The following is a 22,070-nucleotide window of genomic DNA, read 5'->3' on the forward strand; positions in this document are numbered from 1 at the left end:
TGGGCATCACAATCGCTAGTCCTAACAAGAAGGCATTACGTAAACAGCCTTTATCTAGGTCTGCCGGATGGCCTCATGGTAAAGCTACAAAGGACACAAAACACAGTGGCAAAACAACTCCTTAGGATGACAAGGTTCAGACACATCACCCTTGCACTTCGCATGCTGCATTGACTCCCCATCAAAGAAAGGATCCACCGCAAGACCATCTGCATTGCCTACCACGCTAACCCTAGAAAGGGCCAGGCTTGTTTCACAAGGATGTTTCGGCATTACACGCCTTCCAGGACTCTCAGATCAAGTAACACCGCGCTAGTTCTTGGCCAGGATTCCAAGAGGAAAAGCCGAGGAGGATTATTCGTCTCATTTTTAGCTACCACACTTTGGAAGTCACTGCCTAAACACCTCCACCTTGAATCAAACCACCAGACATTCAGGAAACAGCTCAACACGTGGCTCTTCAGTTAAACTAAACCATATAGACATAAGTAACTCAAAATAATCTGACTTTTCTTGCTGGCTCTGTGAACCACAACTCAAAGCTTACACGCGCCCAAATCAACAGAACCCTTGACCATGGCGTCCAGTCTGCAAAAAACGAAGCAAGCATGCCACAAGCACTCACCATACACTTGCTCAATTTCTTTCTCCAACCCCTCAGTAATTACTCACCACTGAATCAACAAAACTGTACACAAAACCCAGTGCCCAGCAGACTGCCCACAGGGCCTAGCACACTATGCACGGATTCACACCCTGCCCTCTCCCTATCAACATATCACCCGACTCCAATACATCCAACTGCCATCATGTTAACTATGGGACCGTCCCTTACAGCTTGCATGCCACAGAGCACGTTAACCCACCCTAACGCAATAGAATCCATACTCCACTCAGGTACAGGCTGCTTCCAACCTGCACTTGCCAACATGACAGCCTTTCTGCTCTGCGCCTTTCCCTCCATCCCACTAAAAAGAGCCCCACCCCTTTTTTACAGAGCCATGCGCAGAGGCCAACATTGTTTGCAGAAGAGCACTATACAAGACCACTTTACCTTACCTTTACTTTTACCATTGTAATTCTAAATTCTAATTCCCACACTGGGTATGAGGGTAAGTTAGATCATTTCCAATGACAAGGATGAGCAGGGTATGCATGAAGGAAATTCTTAAAACGGGGTAACATCAATTCTTATCCCTTTCCCCATCTCAGATGTCATGCGAGCACCGCCTCCCACACAAATATTACCTACGACATAGGGATCAATTCTGGTATGTTAGTACAGTCAAGAGTGATGCCCACAGAGAATGACCAACAAACGCGCACTCAGAGAACACACTTGTCGGCTGTCTAGAAGGAAGCTTCACATCACCCGGTGCCGGGTCCCATTCTGGAGTGAATAAACCAAGGACACAGGCGCTGGGCAAATGTCTGTCTCAATTTCTGGCTAGGTCTAGGTTCTGAGCAGCCTAGCCGATTTAACGCTTTGCCAACAATGACGCCAGAATCAATGTAAGAAAATTGGAAAAAAAAAAAGAGTATGTTCTGTTTTACACGAAAGGTTCAAGGTCAGGCAGATCTCTGGCTCCACTGATCTCTCCCTTTTTAAGGTTACGATACCCCCACCCCTTCTCTGGAGAGTGGGAGAAGGAGAGGGAGAGAGGGAGAGCTGTGTCAGTGCACCATTGCCTCTACAGTTGGATTGGCTCAATGGATCCTTGGTGATCCTAAAACCACTTTGTCACTTTTACAGTTGCCCCTGTGCTCGATCGATACTATCCCCACAAGCTTCAAAACTAATCTTGGAGTCGCTACTACAATTTTGTAGCTTCGCTTGGGTCATCTTCCTCCTTAATGACTCCACACTACAATCTTGGAACAGCTAAACCACAACTCCCAAAATACAAGGTTCTCTTCGTTGTCTTAACTTGTAAACATTAACACCCTGTGTTCTTGAAATGTTCGAGACACAACTCTTGGTTTGTAAACCCTATTCTGGTAAATGATTACTGACCCCATGTGTCTAGATATCCCAATCCTTAGGAAGCAAGGGGAGTGCCATAAACCCCTGTCAATGCCTTTTCACTCGTGGGTTCTTGTCCTGGTGAGTTCACGATTGATCATTAAGGAAGTGAAAGTGAGGTAAAAATGAGGGTAGGTGTCCACACGGGCATCAGTAGTGTGGGTGTCACGAACTCGATGGTCTTCCCACCCAATTGCAGCACATTAACATCATCAGCCATTGTATCGGCAGGTGCACACGTTGAGGCCCGGGGGTGCCTTCCCCCTTGGGTGTTGCTCGGTGTTGACAGTTGTACCATTTGGGCATAAAGAACAGGGCATTGCCTGCGCTAGTGGCCAAAAACATTCTATGATTACTGTTTTGTGAAACTTCCATTCATCTACACTAACAAGCTGCATGACTGTCAAACAATGACTAGAAACAGGTGAGCCTGTAGTGTACTTTTGTGTCTAAGTTTTGACAGTATAGTTGCCAAACACAAAGACGTTTTTTTTGTTATTTTTTTTTTTTAGCAAAGCATCACTTGCATTCAGGATGGGGAAAACAAATCTACAAGTAAACTCTTTTTTTCCATAACATGCTTCTAGAAGGATTTCTATATTTGGCAGGCTAGTTTATAATGTGACTTGTGTGCTTTTCAAGTGATCTCCGGAAACCCAATTTTATTTTAGCTCTTTACAGCAAAACATTAACACATATTTGAACCAACTAAAGGTCAGAAGTCATCTGTTAAAGAGTCCAAGGTGCAGAGTGGGCTCAAATCCAAGCTTACTTAACCTGGTGTACGATTGTGGGCAAACCCTTGTATCTTGCTGTTGCATATCTACCAAAATTGGAACACAAGGTGTGGGTTTTGTGTTGTGGGGTGAGGGAGGCAGCTAAACACACCTAGGGCAAAAAACGATAGACCAAACGGTCCAAAGTCCATTCCTAACGTTAAAGAACAGTAATGTATCACAACAGAACGGTATTGGAGAACATCATTAAGGTAACAAAATTGTTTCACATCTCTCATCATACACACATACAGGCTATCCCTCAATGTAGAACAGCATGTCCCTCATCCCATGAATCTCTCCCTAGAAGGCGGACGGTGCACCGCCTATCTAAATGGGATAGCAGAAGAAATCTCCCTATCCACTTCAACAAACAAACAATGTATAAAAAACAGATGCAGGTCACAAGTGTACCTTTTACAAGCCCACACACACAAATAAATGTGTCTTGTATACTAGTGACATGGGCATATCCTCTCTTCTGGATTTTGACTCTGTTTTAATCACCAATAAATTGAGGTATGTCATATCAGCTGGAAACCCGATTCTGTTGTTAAAATGACTGACAGGCTCTCTGTCAAGAGCAAACAGCCTCTAGAGTGGAGACCAACTTTCTAGAGGTACACACACATAATGTATGACGTGTACAAAGGTATTGTTTATGAAATTTTCTTTTGCATGAGCTCGCTCATGCTTGTTCTGGTCGACCGGTTTCGATAATCGTGGTTGTTTAGATCATCTTCTCCAGCATCTTGGGTACTTTTTCTATGAATCTCATTCTGATGTTGAATCAATGTTGTGATTCAGTTGGCACCGTCGCTTCCCAATCTACAAGTAGCCGTGACTCTGGCTTGTTGTAGGATACTGTCATCTGATAATGTCACCGACACTTGAAATCTTAGATAATAGGTATAGCGGCTGACTGCGTTAGGTTTGACTGCGTTGAGTACTGTGATCCCTCGCACTTCAACGGATTCCTTAAATTCGTATCTCGCTATTTGTGTGTTCCTCCGTCGGGTATAAGTGCCGTCTGGAATACACTTCTGGAAGCTAGTCTCGGCGTTGGTGTATTTGCTCACGGATGCTGAGCTGTTCGCAGCGACGGTGTAATGCACGTGGCTATGTCTCTGCGGGTGCTCCGAGAGGTTCGATGTCCCTCCGTTGTGTGCTGATGATTCTGAATCTTTTTGTGTGGGCTTGTAAAAGGTACACTTGTGACCTGCATCTGTTTTTATACATTGTTTGTATGTTGAAGTGGATAGGGAGATTTCTTCTGACAGAGATTCATAGGATGAGGGATAGCCTGTATGTGTGTATAATAAGATACGTGAAACGATTTTATTACCTTAAGGATGTTCTCCAGGGAAGCAACATATGGGATTTGGGGCGCAGGATGCGAGGTATGGTTGTTTTGCCGGTCGGCTTTTTCTCTTCATGCCAAGGCAGAACAAACGGCGTGGTTCTACCCATGAAGTCGCTGGCTCCTTTCTCCTCTATTCATAGTGCGCAAGTTACATGTAAAAAAGTTAGCCTAGCATCACAGTCACACAGCCTGTGCAGACCCACCCTGCTCCAGGCCAGGGGTTACAGACTCCAAGGGTCCAACAGACCCACGTTTATCCCCAGACAACTTTACCCCACTGTGCATCTTCCCCACTGCTTTTTTATCACCCCCTCCTCTCCTTTTCCTCCTTGGTACTGTGAAATGGTATTACTTGGGAGGAATTTGAACAGCAACACCCAGAATGAGGGAAATTGGGGGAAGGAACTCTCATTTCGTGAGGGTGCACGTGAGAAGGGTGGCGGGGGTACTTGGATACTCACTGAGGTTGTGATTGTCCTTCTTCTGACGTTCCTTCATCAGCACCTTTGAGTCATTCTCTGTTAGGATGAGAACATAGTGTGAGGGTGAAGCATATGTAGCGCGAGGCATCTTTCCTTCACCTCTTTTCCCAACATCCACGACACCATGTTGCAAACCTGCTCTTCTATGCGAGACGGTCATCACTGTTATTAAACATCCGCTAATGCCCTCGCTGACCCATCTTCGAGTACATGATGCCTCGCTGCAGTGCCCAAACCAACCCTTAATACATGGGGCATCTCATTTGGGTCTAGAGGCTCCCACAAACAGCATCGCCCACAGGTCCTGGATAAGGGCTGCACAAATTCCCTTTGTTCAACTTGTGCACCACATCTGCATGTACACAGTTGGCATAATAGGCATAGGTACCCTTTCATGCGTATATAAACTGACAATTGGCAAAGGCCCCTGTTTCAAACTTGCTAATCATAGCACATTTTAGATTGGTATGAAACATCCCAATGCTTATCCCGGCTTGGCCATTAAAAGCCTACGCTGTGTGTGTGCCATTTTATGGGACACGTATGCAAACATAAAAGGTCTCATCATTTTTTAGAGTGGGATTTTTTTCACTCGTGGACTGTTGGCCCATACCACTAACTTCTGGTACAGGAGTGCAGTCCTCATCTACAGAGTCAGTCCTGCCCGCCTCCCTATGTTCCCCCCCTCTTCGGTCTATCGGTTTACTGTTCAACCCACACAGCTCTGCATAGCAGAAAAGTGTATCATCTGCTTTGGTCAGAAGCAGGGTAACAGATATGCTCTTTTACAATCCTGTTTAAGGCCCCGCACCCCATTACGATTTCCCCCTTTTATCTTCAACATAGCGAAAGGTTTGTTGAAACAATGTAGCCCACAAGTTCCAATGTTGCGATAACATGACCGCTTTCATCAGTGCACCCAGAAAGTCTTTTTTAGCCAAAGCTCTTACCCTGTGAATAGGGTGGCTCCACAAACACAGCCATCTGCACCTGCTTCTCCTTAAAAATCTCACTAATTCCCATCCATGCTCTCCCCCACCTGGATTGGGATTTTCTTTGATGATACAGGGGCAGTGACCGTTTTTTCCTCTGGTGACCCCTTAACTCCAGCAAACACCATTCTGGAGCCAAGCAGATCAATGCTGGCTTTCACTGTCCCACTGCAAAGGCACAATGGGGTTTGTGTTGAGGGTCGATATGGGGTGGGCAAGAATACATCTCCCTTGGGGAAATGGGGTGGGGCGTGACATCCAGAATTGGTCTCTTTTGCAAGTCTTTGGATTGGCATGTGTGAGAGGACTAGCCTGAAGTATTTTGTCGGCACGCTCACTACCTATACACAAAAAATACCTACTACGTCTTCTGGACCATGTGCATAGCCCTAATCTTTTTAATACAACAGAGATAATGGTCCACAAAACCCGCTTGTAGCTTGCAATGGTTAATTAATACCTCACGTATAGCTCCAACTGAGAACTAGCTGTCCCTTTCTCAGGTGCCTATCCCTATGGATGCTGGTGCACCGCCTATCTAGAGTCAGGGGATAGATGACTTGCTGACCCAAGATGTTAAGTCTTGCCAAGCACCAACAAACACTTGGTATCGCAGAGTAAAAATTGAAAACCGGAAAATAATAGCCCGAATCATTCGTTTAGCACGGGAGGGAGTTATAATAAACTTAAATGCTCCCTTCTCATCTGCTCATATAAACACTAAAAAAATCAATCACTTGGAAGTATGGGTGACCAACTGATTAATGGGCAGTCCAGTTAGAAATGGTCAACCGGTTTCAATAGGTTCTTTAATCGCTTCTCTCCCACTTTCTTCAGGACCCATCAAATACTTATCTTTTTTTAACAGAAATGATCAGTCACTGGTTTAGTCCCAGAGGAGCTAACTTCTTGTCACCTTCCCCCTAATTCTCGTGCATGGATGCCAAGTGAATATTATCTTCTATTTCACTTGGATGCGCAGCTGCATATACTTCAAGCTGCTCAATTCACCTCCTCTTTTTTAGCAATCTCGTGAACTGGACTCCTTATCACTGTTCCGTGGGTAGATGTGAGCTATTAATGAACCATTGCAAGCTACAAGCAGGTGTTGTGGACCATTATCTCTAGTACTCTCGCTACACCTCTTTTCCCTCTGGACATCTCTATCGCTGATACTGTGCTTGTATCCGACCCAAACTCAAAACAAACAGCTGTATCCTCCACAAGGATACAAATGTTGGCATTTCCCACATACCAAAGGCTACATGCCACTCCCATCATATCTTACCCGTATACTCCTTTTTGACATTAGGAAGGTCAGCCGGACAGGAGTTGCTGATAGTGATGGCAGGCGCGGTCATTCCCTGGGCGTTGTACACATCTAGAATATTGGCAGACACTGGAAGCTGAGGAGACGGAGAGACGGGTTACTCATGAGCAGACAATCACTGAGCGGTCTATAAGATACTGTCCAAAACCTCCCTCCCATACTTTAAAGTTACCACCGCTCAGCCAGTGACTTGGTAACCTGGGGAAGACCCAGACATCTTAACTTAGGAATGAACCAGAGCAGCCCATTTGGGTATATAGGTGCCAAAAAAATCTCTCAATGAAAAAACTGGAAATGTTAAACAAAATAGTACCTCTACTAGTCTTAGTCAGTGCGCTCTTTCACATCGCACATTTTTGGGCATCGTGAGCGAGAAGATCAGTAATTCATATAGCTCTAAATCTGAAAGGCCCGAGGCCCACTGCACTAACACATCATCTCACCACTTCTATAGTACATCCCTTCTACTTCCTGGCCTTTACTTCCCACAAAGTAGCCTGGCTAGTGATAATAATTGTATAGCTTTGTACGCAGTGTTTGTCATTAATGCCAATGAGTTTACGGAGTAAGAGTGATGGAGTTGCTGTAGTATGTAATTAGTGCTTACTCCATTGCCTCATTCTGACATATTTCTGACTCTTGTGAACTGTGACTAACAATGATTTGCGTTATTTACTCAAGAGATTTGCATGGCCAGGCCAGGGATGAGTGTGATCACCAAGCAGAATCCCCCTACAACTAGGTCTGCCTAAGTGGTGTGTGCCATCAGAGCGTACAATCTACCCTAATTCATGTTCATAGTCAGTGCCCTAACAGTGCAGACAGTGGAGTGGAGCACTCTAAAACCCATCGGCAAGACCTCATTTTGTTCTCTGGGCATCGAGAAACCTGGAAAGTAGGCTCTCCCTTTGCTAAAGACAAAATAGGAAATCAACCAGTCTATGTAGCAGGGGAGTTGCTAGGTCTGGAAAAGACCCGGGGCTAAGTTAATGTCAGAACTGTTGGGACTGGGGGCTAGCTAGCCTTTTGGCTGTAGCTCCTGAGATTCTATCCGGGGCTACAACCAAACGATCAGGGGCTATAGCCCCTTACCCCCCCCTAGCAACGCCCCTGCTATGTAGGGCACAGGTAATCTTGCCGCTCTCGCAGGACCCAATTTGTACCCTACTATGAAGCCTTCACTGGACCCCTGCTAGTAGCAAAGGTTGATGCGCAAAATGGTTGATATGGACAATGGCATCTGTTAGCTCCTGGTGTTATTAGACATCTCTGCAGCCTTTAGCACCATGAATCAGCCCAATAATCTTCTTCTGATGCTGCTGGTAACCAATGCACCCCCGCAAAGTCCTGGAAAGGTTCTTCTCATTTCCATCCAGTGCTTTGCAGAAAGTTAGTTTGGGAAAAATACAATGCGCTTTCACCAAACCGACCTGCAGAGTACTAAAGGAATCCTGCCGGCCACCCATCCTTGTTAATATAGATCTTATCCTCGTACGTAATTAGACCTCCTTGAATGTGAATTTTTCGTTTCTGTTTTTGGAGAACAAAACAAAGATACAATTCCTAGTTGACATGACAAACATTCTTCCATACCCAGAACTTCGACTAGCCATTATTTGTCTGTGCATTATGTGAGGGGACAGAAAAGAGAGGCGGAAACAAAGTTGTAATGTTTTCAACATTAGACATTTTATTAAATTAAAGGTGTTGGATAAAGGCCTTTCCATCCCTATCCTAAAGAGTTTCCCTAGCTAGGAAACTAAAGCTAAAGATCAGGCTGTGTCTTGTCATTGAAATTATGCCAACAGTCCTTGTGTCCAAAACATATTTGACCCTCACATTTAAACAAAGGTGCAAGGCAAATGTTTCTGTTTTTTACTTAATAAAAATCGTACGTAAAACAAACAAGAACATTTAGTAAATAATTCTTGGATCCAGGAGGGGGTTCCCTTCCCCTGGATTATTTCAAGTAGGAAAAAGTGTCCTTCTTAAAGCTTGAGTGAGTAGTTGAAATGTCTCCTTCCAAAAACACTTTCTTACGGATGGCAAAAAGTGTCTTTTCCAAACAATGATTCCTCAGAATTAGTAGAAATGTCTTTTCCCACAACACTGTTTGGATAATAGGAAAGAAAACTCTTCTACTTCGAGGGATGGTAAAATGTATATTTTCAAACAATGATTTCCCACAACTTCTTCACAGATGACAAAGTGTCTCTTTCACACACATGTTCCAAGGATGGTTTCCAGATATACTCCCCTGCCAGGAATTCTTCAATTGACTCTTTAAATGTCCTGGTGTACTCTCCCGCCAGGTGTCTTTCACTAGGTCTCTTTCTTACATATGCTTTATGGATTACCTGCCAGGAATCACCCCCTTCTGTATCTTGCAGATCCCCTGGTGTACTCTTATGCCAGGTATCTTTCTCCAGTAAAGGGTTCACTGCCTGATGTGTTTCTTTCACCAGGTCTTCCTACAATGTTCACTTTCTTTCCAAGTATGACCCAGTTGCACTCCTTCACTGTTTATACCATTGACTTCAGGTACTATTTGTACCACCTGCCCCCATATTGACATCCCATATATGGAGATTTGTTCAAGTTCTGTCCGTCAATCGCTGCATTAGTACTTCTTCGCAATACTGGTTCCAGGTTTCCCCAAATTGACATCTCATAAGGAATTCTGTACAACTTTTGCCTTTCAACTCTATTTTATTGGTATCCAAAATAGTTATTCAATTGTTCGTAAGTTTGCCGACACGTACGGGGACCCCCAAATTCTCTTGTCCGAATCCCTTGGGTAACATGTAGTTGTGGCGAAGTTCTGTCTTTCAGAAGGCTTCCTCTTTCTTGCATACCCGTGTTCGGTTCCCGTGTTGGCTTCTCACCCACTTGCCAATGGAACCGAAACAGCCCCACAGGACCGCGGCGGCTTTTTGCCTTAGAGCGGTCCTTCCTAGGTCGCCGCTGCATTTCTACAGACACCCGTTCCTCCAGTAAAGTATGCTTCCAGGCGGTTGCCTGTAAGCATCTGGCTCTTTCAGTACAACTAGTCTCTGTGTGTCTGCTTCTGCTTTAGGCCCGCTTCCCGCTTCACTCACTCTGCAGCTCTCCTCTCTTATTTGCAGGTGTTCCTCAGGTTTAAATGCCCTGCACAACTGATTATTAGTATGACAACTAGTGCGCACGATTAACTTGATGTTACCTTCATTCCACATTGACTCCTTCATCGTCTGAGTACTTGAGGATTTATGGGATTTGGAGTCCAAAGGGATTTTAAACCTTTTAAAGTTAAATTGCTTTACATCTTTGTTTAAATTACAACCATCAGAAACAAGAGATGTTAAATGTGTTTTAGGGATGTTTTGTATGTCTGAAGTGTAAATGGTATTCTGTTTAGAAGGTTTTACAAGAAGGGGTTCAGAGTTTTACAACTGGAGGGTCTTGTATGATGACAATATACCACCAGGAACTCTGGAATTATAGGGTCTTCTACACAGAAAATGGAGGAAAACTGTATCTCTCCAGATTGAGTCATCCACATCTTGCTGACAGCCATCTCCTCCCATATGATCCTCCATCATAATACCACCCCCCGGAGTTAGGATCAGGTAGCATCTGTCATCCTCTGCCCACATGGGAGGAGACTTTAGGCTGGGGTTCAGTGATGACTCCGTAGGATTCATCACAATTGCTTCATGTATCCTTAAAACTACATTTGGTCTCTCAAGTAATGTTGACAGGCCTCTATAACTTCAGCACCTAGAATGGGTTTTCTTGCAATGTGCGTTTTACAAATATCTGCACTTACTCGGGACAACATTTACCTTTATACGCAGTCTATGTTTGACTACACCACTCTTGGCTCAGGCTAGGCAGTCACAGGATTAACATTCTGGAGTTTGTCCACCAAAGTTCCAGGATTGGTCGAGCACACTCTCAAGCTCCTCGTGCATCCAACATTAAACTGTGTACTAGTTACGACTCCTCAAATCTGCCTTGGAAATACAACCCAATTATCACAACATGATATATCTGCCTTTTCCTTTTTGCACAACTAAGACAGGACGGATATGCACCCTGCTATCACAACTCATTCTTCCCCTGTTGCATCCTTCCCATTGTTTGTAGCAGCAATTTCCTGTGCTCCCATCCTCTTTATCTGCCTCTTGTTCATTTTTTTCTCTTCCAGCAGACTCTGGTCTGGATACCTCCGTGGGGGGTGCAGTACACCACTCCACGGACAAGCAGAGGTGCTTGGAAACTATTTAGGTGGGGATTTGGTGAGTATAAAAGGCAAAGGGCCTGGCCTACTAAGCAATCGTACTCCTTCAATCACCCTGCCTGGCTGAGAAATGTCAAACTGCTGGTTGTGTAAATTCCTCTGGAAGTAAGCACATTTTACCCTTCACATTCCCAAGCAAATCATGCCAGAATTTCTGATCTAGCTTGTTCTATTTCCATTACCCATTACTGGAATGCTCTCACTAGGTTTAGTCCTGAGTTCTTCTCATATGGTTGGTGTTTCTGGCCCAGACTGGGATTATACACAAGAAGAACAAACCGATGAGGACATCTGAAATAAACTGCGGAATTAAAGGTAACAGTGCGGACCACGTAAGATTGAATTCAATTCTTAAGTGGAAAAGGCCTGGAATTGCCCAATCCCTATGTCCAACAGGACACCAACATATAATCTGGTTTTAATGTTCTGCAGGGCTTTGCATGAAGGTTGTGAGGAAAATCAACTTGCAAGCATTGAATGGGCCATATGGATCATGGGGGCTGTAGCGCTCATGGGTATCTGGACTCCAACCCTCTTACTATGGGTGGGGTCTTTGTGGGCTTCACGTGACAGAGTGAGGTTCAAGGGGTAGTTTGGGGGTTGCTATGGTTGTGGTATTGTGTGGTTAAGGGATTGCATTCACCTCTGTGCTACACATTAACACAATGGGAAGGGCTAGTTCATGTGAAGGCGTGGGGGATGATTAGAAAGTTGTATATCTGGAGTAAACAGAGTTGCACAGGTAGCTAGCAGAGACGGCGAGGTGGTAAACATGAAAGATCCACCTTACCACTCTAGTATATGACCCTGAATATTTTTTAATTTTCCCTTGAGTTACCCACCTTTTCACTGTTCAACCCTTACGTGAGACCTCAAAGGGCAAGCAAATACTGATTGTGTTCCCTGGGAGAAACTAGGTCCCTCAGAGTCAGGTCGCCCAAGGCACACTGTTTGCAGATGTGTGTCTCATGTTGTAACCATGGGATGTCCATACAGGACCCCCCTATGTACATTGAAGCCTACATCCACACCTGGAGAGAAAACATCCAGAGAAGACTCCCACAAAGGTTGAGTGGGTGCTGTCCCACTGATTGGGTGGCCCACACCCTTCCTAAAGGTTCACACCAATTGCTTGACCACAGCTATTGCTAAGGAAAGCTTATGGTTGTCCTGTGTGCTTCTATTTCAGATGGTACACCCCCACCATAAACATAGGGCTGGAATGGTCCTTCAAACAAACCAGAGTTAGCTACTTACTATTATTGCCGAGTTGTTAAGAAAGATCCAATTGGTAACCAGAGATGTGCAGTTGTTACACAGTTACTCAGACGAGAAATCAGGAATTTGCTGAAAATTAACTGCTGCCTCCGCAATGACCGAACTTGAGCCATACGACTACAAGGGCCAGGTCAGGGGATTCCCATATCTAGCTGAGCCTGGCGAGATCGAATGGCATGGACATCAATTTCGGCTGGCCAGGCCATTAACTGCTACCCATGTCAACTCCATTAGAATCCCTGGTGCTGCTCTATGACCAGAGTGTCACAAGGGCTGCTTCAGGTATAAATATACCCATTGCTCTATAAGTGGAAAGTGCACTTTGGTTTCAGGGTGACAATATCACAGCCTGACAAAAATCCTAAGAAAGAGGTAGGAAATGCTTGCTGGAAGGAGGGGTGTGAAGGTATTGATGTTGGCCTAAGAGGTTGACCTGTGCTCTAGAGTGAGACTATGTAGACCTGATATTTAGCGTGCCAGGGGACCACTCCGGTAGTGATACTGCGCGGTATAAATGATCTTTAACATTAACATGTACCCTAAGGAGTGGAGAAGTAGACCTAGCTGGTACGGGATTGCCAAAAAGCACTCGGGCATTATATCCCATGGGCTTGTGGGGAACTCGACACGCCACATCAAAGAATGCGGTTTACCACCTTTATTTTACAGTCAGGATGGTCAAGATTGGGTGTAGATGATTACAGTCAGGATGGTCAAGATTAGGTCTAGATGAGTACTCCAAAAGGGACATAAGAGGGTTCACTAAAACTATGTTAATGTTAAAAGGACATTTGTACCGCGCACTATCACCACTGGAGTGGTCCCCTGGCACTCTGGCGGCTCTGAAAGAGGAGGGGAGGTTGAGTTAGTGGGAGGAAGCAGGAAAAGTGCAAGAGAGCAGTGATGTGCTGTTGGCGGCCTCAGCCCGGTGGGTCCGTTGGCTGGGCCTGGGGTGTTTGCGGCCGGTAGTCATCATGTACTGTTGTGCAAGGCTATGTGTGTTTTTGTTTTGTTGTTGCGATGTAGTGAAGTTTGTGCGGTTTGTTGTGCTGTAGGTTTTGGTTGTGCTTGGTTTGGAGTTTGAGAGGTGTATGCAGAAAGGGAAATTGTTAGTAGGGTTGGTTAGTTTGCGTCTCTATCCTTAATTGATGCGCTCGGCTTGCATAGTCTCCCCTGATGTGTTTTTGTCCTGATCTGGGTCCGACTGGCATACAGGTTCCTTACTCCTCTGGCCCCCACCTCTAACATGCTCTCTCATAGCTCCCCTTATCCTCCCTTGATACTCCTGTGGCCAGGGCACCCGACAATGACAACCTCTCAGGTTGTGGGGTGATTGCCAATATCTCGATAATACAACACCACTGTGGTACCTGGCGGTAATTAAGCGGCGGGCTAAAGTGTTGGTGAGATTGTTTGGGGTAGTTGAATCAATCTCCGTGCATGCCGCCTGTGTTCCTAGTCTATAAGGAAGACTCTAAATTAAAACCAGTCTGTGCGTGTCATCACAAAGGGAGAGTTCTTCCAGACATTCAACGGTGGTGTGTCCTTTTAAAGGACAAACTTAAAAAATGTGTCCTTAGGAGTCCTCATCGCCTCCTTTAGATGCTAAATTCTAAAGCCATATCCAAGCGAAAATGGCGAAAATACAGTCTCAATTCTCTACTCTTCAAAAGTCTTTAGCCTCCATGCTGCCCTTGCCTATACATCAACACTCTTGGGGATTACCCAACATACAGTATATAAACCTATTTTTCAGTGTCCATCACTAATCTATCAAAACCAGAATCCAATATGTTTATCTTCTGGGAAGATTCTTCTTGGGGTTTTCTGACAAGCCTAGACTCCTCTCAGTCTTCCTGCTTTTCCCCAGGATCCAGAAGTCCTTTCCCAGATGCCAGTGTTAATAGTATTGTTTATCAGGCTCCTTCTTTGGAGACTTGTTTAGGGTTCACAATTACTCTGCCCAGTAGCTTGGCTCTTGCTTCTCCCCCCCCCCAATAGTCCTTCCCAGACTCCATGTATTGTAATGCCTGCCCTCCTACCCCGGACCCTGAATTCCTCTACTCACTCTATCCATGGGTTGCCGGTGGAAGGCATAGCGTCTTGAGCCTTCCAGTCCCCCAGGAATGTGAGGCAGTTTTCAATCGCCCGAATGACTTCCTCCTTGCATTGCTTCCAGGCCTCCGAGGAACCTTGCCTGCCTTTTTTGGACCTCCTCCGATGCCTTAGCTTCACCTTCCAGGTAGCAAAGTTGTGAGCACTTCTCTCTGTCAGCATCTCCCCTTGTATCAAAGGACGATCAAGTAATAGGTCTGCTTCCTCCAGGACCCTCGCTCCTAAGGAGTCAGCGATTCTCTATTATAGGGCCTAGGCTGAGGCTTGTTTACAGACTTTCTTCATGATTGGCTAACCATTAAAAATACTCTTTGATAATTTGTCTGGCACCAAGAGACCCTTAATTACACACATTTTGTATTATTAACGAAGGCTTAGTACTGGTCATTGAAAAACGTTTTTCATCTTTGCCATTAAGGACGGGAGAGTCTTTAAAGGAGTCCAGGGCAGGAGTCGCCATCTTGAAATTGGCTTTACAGGGCTCAGTGGCTCTGCAGCTTTCTGCTGTCTTTTCGTGTGCTGCCGGCATCTCTCACGATATGGGTGCTGCAATGCTGATTCAGCGTTTTCCACACTGCATGCTTTTCTCCAAGTAAATCTGCTCTCGAGTGGGATGGAGAGGTACACATTCTGTTGTCTCCTTGCCAATAGGCTGTGGCCACCTGTTGTATCAAAATCTCTGTGTCCACAGGCCTGGTTCATTGACCATAGTTCATATTTTTCATATCTAGGGCTTTGCAAATTCCACAAGACTGCGGATCTGTACCAGTGTTACCTTATTGCTGGCCTATGGGTCTCTGTCTGTGACGTCTTTCCAGAGAGAGCCTGACTCATGTAATACAATGGAGTATGGTGGAAAGTATACCAGAGAGGGTGTTGCGAAGGAGAGACGGTCTTCCCACCCCCCTAGGTGATACAGAATGAGAAATAAACGCTAAGAGAGCACACCCAGGGAGCAGTGGGGTGCACATAAAGGAGGGTGTGCGATCACCTTAGTGCACGCATTACAAGCTATATGGTAGATGCGGGTGTAAACGCCATCTTGGCAAGCAGTAGACATCTTAGTTAGGCCCAAGCGTGGCAAACAGCATTTTGTGTGTATTAGACCACATTGCATAAGCTGGAACACAGCTGTGATGATGGAAATACATTGGAGGGACAGGGCCTCCCTGTCCTTGTCCTGTAGTCCTTTTTCATTTGTGTTCTGTATTGTTTTCTGCCCAGGAGTCCGTGTGGGACTCCTGGCAATGCAGCTCTTCCTGTTTTTGGTTTGGTGTACAAACCCATGGGATACCCTTATTGCACCCATGGGTGGGGATGCAACCCTGTGCCCCTAGTGTATGGTATGTTTTTGGGCGCCTGTGTGTGGCCCACAGAGCAGGGTATGGGCTGGTGGCAGCTCCATGCTGAATTTGACAGGTGCTCTGAGTTTCCTCCATTTTGGGATACTCAGGCCCTGCCAGTGGAATCAGTTGATTCCCCGATAGGAAACAAGATGGCCCCTGTGGCCTTTTATTTTCTATTGCCTGTTACCCAAAGTCCTGGGAAGCCCTGACTCTGACCCTTCCCCCTGGCTGGCTGTTGGGTGGAAGTTCCATATGGTGTTGGTGTGAAGTCCAGGCCAGACTGGCTGGAGCCTTCCCAGTGACTGCACGTTGTGGGTACGAACTGTGGGTGGGACCTGGGTGAATGGAGTGTGTGATGAATATGCACTTCTTGTTGTGGATGTCTAGTTTCTGGTGTTTTACACAATGGGGGTCATTACAACATTGGAGGTAGCCAATGCTGCTATTTGCAGCATGGCTACACCCATTCCGGGTACCGGGTCTGGGTTCCTGGAATGGGGAAATACTGGCCATTCCGATCTTGGAGGGCCCGGTATTTCCCCATTCCAGGAACCCATCCCCATTCGAGCCCCGATAGGGCTCAATGGGAATGGGGAGTATGCTAACAACGGGCCGTTGTTAGCATGCTGGTCTGCTCGTGTCCTTAGCGGGTCCCGCGAAGAGACCTTGTAATGAGGCGGTAGGGGGTTAATGGGGCCACAGCTCTACCGGCCCAGTTAACCCCCTAGCTCCAGGGTTGTAATGACCCCCAATGACTGAGACAGCCCTGCCCGAAACTGGTATGAATGCAGTGTGGAGTGTTGGATGGCTGGGTACTTGTCCCAATACACATAACTTGTTGTGAGTGTCTGGAGAGAAGTGAATGGCCTGAATGCACTATGCACCTGATTGACTGCCTGCCTGCATGAATGCCTTTCTGACCGATTGGTTGCCTGAGTGTGACCCAGCAGAATTAATGTGATATCAACCAGTATATCTGGGGGCCTCTCACTGCTAGAATTCGTGTTCAGAAGCTGAAGAGAAACTGAAGTTGAAACTGAAGCTTAACCTTGAAGCCTTGCTAGAAGAGAAGAATTGCTGTCGCTCTCCTTCATCAATTTGAAAGCTGCTGTGTCTCCAAGGACTGATCCACAGAGGACCTGGTTAGGCACCCTCTTCCCGAGCTACAAGGGACCATCGTGCACCAGCTGGTCTTTGCCAAAGCTCCCTGGTAGACAGACCTACCACAGGCTGCCGACCGGAGACGGGGACCGCCGCGGAATCACAAGCAGAAGCACCCGGACACTGTTGTCCATCACCGTCGACAACCCCTGTCGCCGACCGGAGCCGCTGTGCTCCCTTTGCCTAAGTAACATTTGATCCAAGGACGCTCTCGCCTGCACCGTCGACCACTTTGTCCTGCTGGAGAAAGTCGAGGCCGCTGATGCGCTGAGGAGCATCCGCTGGTGGGTTTCCCGCCACCGTACGACCGTAGAGACGCAGACGACTCGATGCCCTTGCTGGGCCACAGTTCTTCACAATCTCTTTGCGGTCCTGAACTAATGTCACTGAGGTGCCCCGCACGCCTCTTTCTTGCAGGATGCCAACGCTCCGTCGTCGTCGAGCACCGCTAGGAATGAAGCTGCCACCTCACCGTTGTCGTGTAACCTTTTTTCCGCGTGGGATCTCGACGATCCGTGGCTCCTGCCTTAAAGGGAGCCGCTCAATAAGGATCTGTCGACAAACTCTACTATTCCAGGTACATTGGGGTTGTAGAACTATTTTAGAAGGAAATAAGACTTCTAGAACAATATATGGACTGGGCTTGTAATATATCTTTACTTTACAGGTTGCCCAGGTGGGGGGATCTCCACACAGAACTGTGTTTAACGGTAGAGGCCAGTATTCTGCCAATTGTTCTAACCAACTGCTTTCCTCCCATGTCTATTTTTTGTTGCGTTTATTACGTGATATGTGTGACATTTAACGAGAGTATAGTTGATGCACTTTAATGAGATCTGATAATAATTGTGGTACCACTTTAGAACTGTACATATTTGCCATTATAGATCTGCCGAGCACAAAGTGAGTTATTGTGATTGTGTACATAACCTTCAATATTAATTATATAAAGACTGTGTTTTAACTAATACAATGTGTGGACATTCCTTAGTGGGGGCTTGGGGACTACACTGTACTTCAGAACCAGCCTGCATCACCTCCTGAGAAGCTAGGCCTTGATTGCTCAACCAGCGCTACCCTATAGAGAATCTTGGGTGGGGTCCTCTGCGCCTCTCCTCTGCCATATACAGAGCAGGAGTACAGACACCTCCCTCCAGTCTTTACAACCACCCCACCCTGGCCATGTTTCACACATCCCCAACCTTCTGCATTGTTCAGAAAGTTACAGGCCCTCGTGCCCTTGAAAGAATGCACTGTTCAAGGTCAGGAAAAGGGAGCAGAGAGCCTCTTGGCAGTACCATCCCATGGGACAGATAGCAAAGCTCTATTCCCCCCTACGATCCCCACACGAGAAATACAGGTTTGCAATGCTTTCATCCCATGACCCCCGCATACCATGGAACCGTCCAAACCCAGACAACCGACCATCAAACGTTTACACCCCTTGATCGATCACTAAGATCAGAATGCAAAGCCATCGTCCCTTCTGAAATGGGTTATGTGATTTGTGCAGTGAGGTGCAGGGTAGCATCAAAATGATAGCCTAAAACTAAGGTGGAGGACCTTGGGAGTTGCTGATCTGTCTGGGAGTGAGTGGAGCGTGTGCGTTAGTGTGACCTTGGCTCTCCCCCGGAGCACGTCCCTGTATCTGCCAGGTGCTCATTACAATGATAAAATTACATTGTTTGTGTTAGCAGCCATTCATTGTTAGGCCAACTTCACCTTGGATGACAAGCCCAGCAGCACCCACGTATAGGAAGATGAACAGATGAAGGTGGACCAATGGCCTGGTATCCCATTTAGAGCAGGCTTTATATGTATAGGATTCATCCAGTTAGGATTGTAGAATTGTACTATATATGATTACATCGTTAGTGACGTTATTTGTGCTTATAATGTACTGCACGTCCCTACGGAGCACAGAGTGTTCTGCGGCAGCAGGGGTTCTTTGCTGATGCAAATATATTTTGTAGAAATAAATACTTGGTATCCTTGCAAGCGTGTCTTGGGCCTTTTTCCCTAGAGGGCTGTATTTGTTCTGGTGTGAGCTAAGGGCTCCCTTTTTAACCACACTCGGGAAGCCACATTGGCCAGTGGCCGGTCCATCACCATTCCCTGCGGCGAGATCTTCCCATAAGAAAGGGTAGGGAGTTTCCTCAATTCTCCACAGAAGTGGGCTGGGCACTATATCCTTGAGATTGCACACTACATTAGGGAACTCTAGGAAGACAAGTATTGCTCTAGTTAGGCCCTGGAGGCACCTTAGGTTTACCCAACTGTACAGGTTTACCATAGCATGATTCATTCGTTCTAGTTTGAGTCCCTAGTGCCTATAGGAGTCGCATTAACTTATCCTGAACAAAGTTAATAAAGATTGTTTGAACTTGATGATCCAAGAGAGAACCCCATTCATGCTCTGGACCCCGATATCTGGCTCTTCAGGCATTCCCAGCCAAATGGCCTGAGGTGCAGAGCACAGACGCTCATGCTCTCCCCACCCCCCTCAACTACCCAGACAAGTACGGCTGTGCGCGGTAGCGTGCAGTCTCTGGTGTCCTGCAACCCTCTGTTATTCAGGAGACCATAACTCCGGGGTCCCCTTAATAAGTTCCAGAAGTAGGTATGTTTGTATTTCTTGCATAGGGATGTTTAATAGTCCATGCTATAAAAGGCATTTGTGACCTGAATGTCTTTAGATGGCAAATGTGTCAGTACTTGTGCATTTGGGGGAGCAGTTAGACATGTATGGCTGTACCTATACCTGGCACACAAGACTTTACTTAGCATAGGATGAGAGTACTTGGCTGCATTTAGCATATGTTGTGGCAGCACCTGTAGATGGGAGGCCATACCTTACATAATAGAACTTCCCCTTCGCATACAAGGCTACATCTGGCAAACGTGGTAGTGCCTGCGCAATCGACTATTCACTTGGAACGAATGCCCGGCATCAAAGCATAAAACCGCCATATGAGGGCGATACCTGGGTAAAGGGAACTGGATTTGGAATATTAGGGCAGCACCGAGGCACGCGAGGCTGTATGCACCATATGATGTCTAATACTGAAATGAGAGATTACAACTAGCATAACATACCAGTAACTGACTACACAAGGCTGCACTGTCATGTGAAGCTAGCAGTCCTGGTCTACGATGGCTCTGTTACTTGTGCCCCGGGCATATTATGACCACACCCATGGCCTATCAAGTTATCACCAGTACGGTTGGTAACTAAAAAAGCCTTCTGTCTGCTTTGGACATTATTTGCTATTGTATTAATTGTACACTTAATGTTTATAGTTTACATCAGTAAGTCAACAGTCACGTGGTATCACTTCCTGTGACCTCATTGGTGTCAGAGTTTATGCCATCTCATTAAGCCTGAGATTATCCTTCCGCATCCACCGACAACTCGGGGAAGTCTCTGCAAACTGGGGGAGGTCTGATCGTCTAGTCCCCCACGTTGGAAGGTGCATTCACTCCAAGTCTCGGGAGGATAGCTCAGCGGCAACGTGCTCACCTTGGAAGCAAGACGACACGGAGCAACACATGTTCGATCCCCGGGTCTGCGCTTAGACACCTCTGGGTATTTTGCGCGTTATAAATAACCTATCATATCATATCATGGCGAGTTACCACCAACCACTAGGAAGGCACCCTAAGACCCCATGAAAGGCTCTGTTCTGGCACACTGTCTCCCCATATGAGCAATAGAGGGTTTTACAAAATGACAACACAGTTGGCCACTCTTCTAAAATGGCGATATCTTAAACGTCCCGGGCTTGAATGTTAATGTTAGAGGATATTTGTACTGCACACTATCACCACCGGAGTGGGCCCCTGGCGCTATGGCGGCTCTGAAAGAAAGGGGAAGGGGGGGTAGAGTTAGTGGGAATAAGCTGGAAAAGTGCAAGAGAGCAGTGATTTGCTGTTGGCAGCCTCAGCCCGGTGGGTCAGTTGGCTGGGCTTGGGGTGTTTTATGGTCAGTAGTCGTTGTGTGCTGTTGTGCAAGTCTATGTGTGGTTTGCTTTGTTGTTGGAGTGTACTGAAGTTTGTGCGGATTGCTGCGTTTTAGGCTTGTGGTTGTGTTTGGTTAGAGCTTGAGAGGTGTATGCGGAGAGATGAAATTGTTAGTGGATTGGTTACTTGGCCTTTCTGTCCTTGTAATTATGTCTAGGTGTGATGCTTGCTATCATTCACTATTCCATCTGAGTTTTTTTGGGCTTGCTAATTTCAAAATTCTGTCTAGATGTGAGGAAGGCTAGTGATCATGATTCCATTCGGGTGTTGCACTTGTCATCATTCACAGTTTCATCGAAGTGTGGAGCATGCTAACATTCACATTTCTATCTAGATGCGACGCAGGCTAAAGTCAAGAGTTCCATCCAAGTGTGGTACATGCTAGCATTCATAATCCTATCTAGATGTACCGCAATCTAGAGTTATGGATTCCTTCTAAGTGGGGTACATACTAAAATTAATAATCCTGTCTAGATGCGAAGCAGACTAAAGTCAAGAATTCCATCTAAGTGTGGTACATGCTACCATTCATATATTGAAGCATTGGTTACGACTAAAAGACCTAGAATGGATCAGCTTGTGGCAGGGTCTATGCAACGGTGGCCTGCCATGAAGTGCCCAGCTCAGTCAAGCACTACCCCAGGGAGACAATGGCAAGGACAGCGAGGTCCTTGAGGGGCACCCCTCCTCTCTCTGCACGTGGGTCTCTCATCCATAGGGGAGTGGGAGAAGAAAGGAGATGGCCACTACTATTAAGCCAGCAGTGATCCCAATCACAAAGGTGAAAAGGCGCAGCACAACCGGTGTGCCTCCTTAAGTTAGCATTGGTCGAGGGAAGATGACGCTTTTCAGGAGGGGAGGACTACCCTCCAGGTACGCCTGCAGGATGAGCCTCTTGTGTG

General features: G+C 46.2%; 1 protein-coding gene and 1 long non-coding RNA gene across 7 annotated transcripts in view; one reads left to right on the forward strand and one right to left on the reverse strand.

Annotated features, from left to right (window-relative positions):
- Nucleotides 1-22,070, forward strand: part of LOC138567363 (uncharacterized) — a 211,424-nt gene that overhangs the window by 74,836 nt on the left and 114,518 nt on the right. The window lies entirely within an intron of this gene.
- The window catches only part of TFE3 (transcription factor binding to IGHM enhancer 3), a 237,049-nt gene that overhangs the window by 25,183 nt on the left and 189,796 nt on the right, over nucleotides 1-22,070 (reverse strand). For all 6 annotated transcript variants that reach the window (XM_069645496.1, XM_069645491.1, XM_069645494.1 and 3 more), the window contains exons 6-7: nucleotides 6,925-7,042; nucleotides 4,624-4,680 (exon numbers count right to left, since the gene is read on the reverse strand). In XM_069645496.1, coding sequence (XP_069501597.1) covers nucleotides 4,624-4,680; nucleotides 6,925-7,042 — 175 coding nt within the window. The remainder of the gene's footprint in view (nucleotides 1-4,623; nucleotides 4,681-6,924; nucleotides 7,043-22,070) is intronic.

This window comes from Ambystoma mexicanum, chromosome 2p (assembly GCF_040938575.1).
Source record: "Ambystoma mexicanum isolate Mex_15411 chromosome 2p, UKY_AmexF1_1, whole genome shotgun sequence".
In the NCBI taxonomy this organism is placed as follows: Eukaryota; Metazoa; Chordata; class Amphibia; order Caudata; family Ambystomatidae; genus Ambystoma; species Ambystoma mexicanum.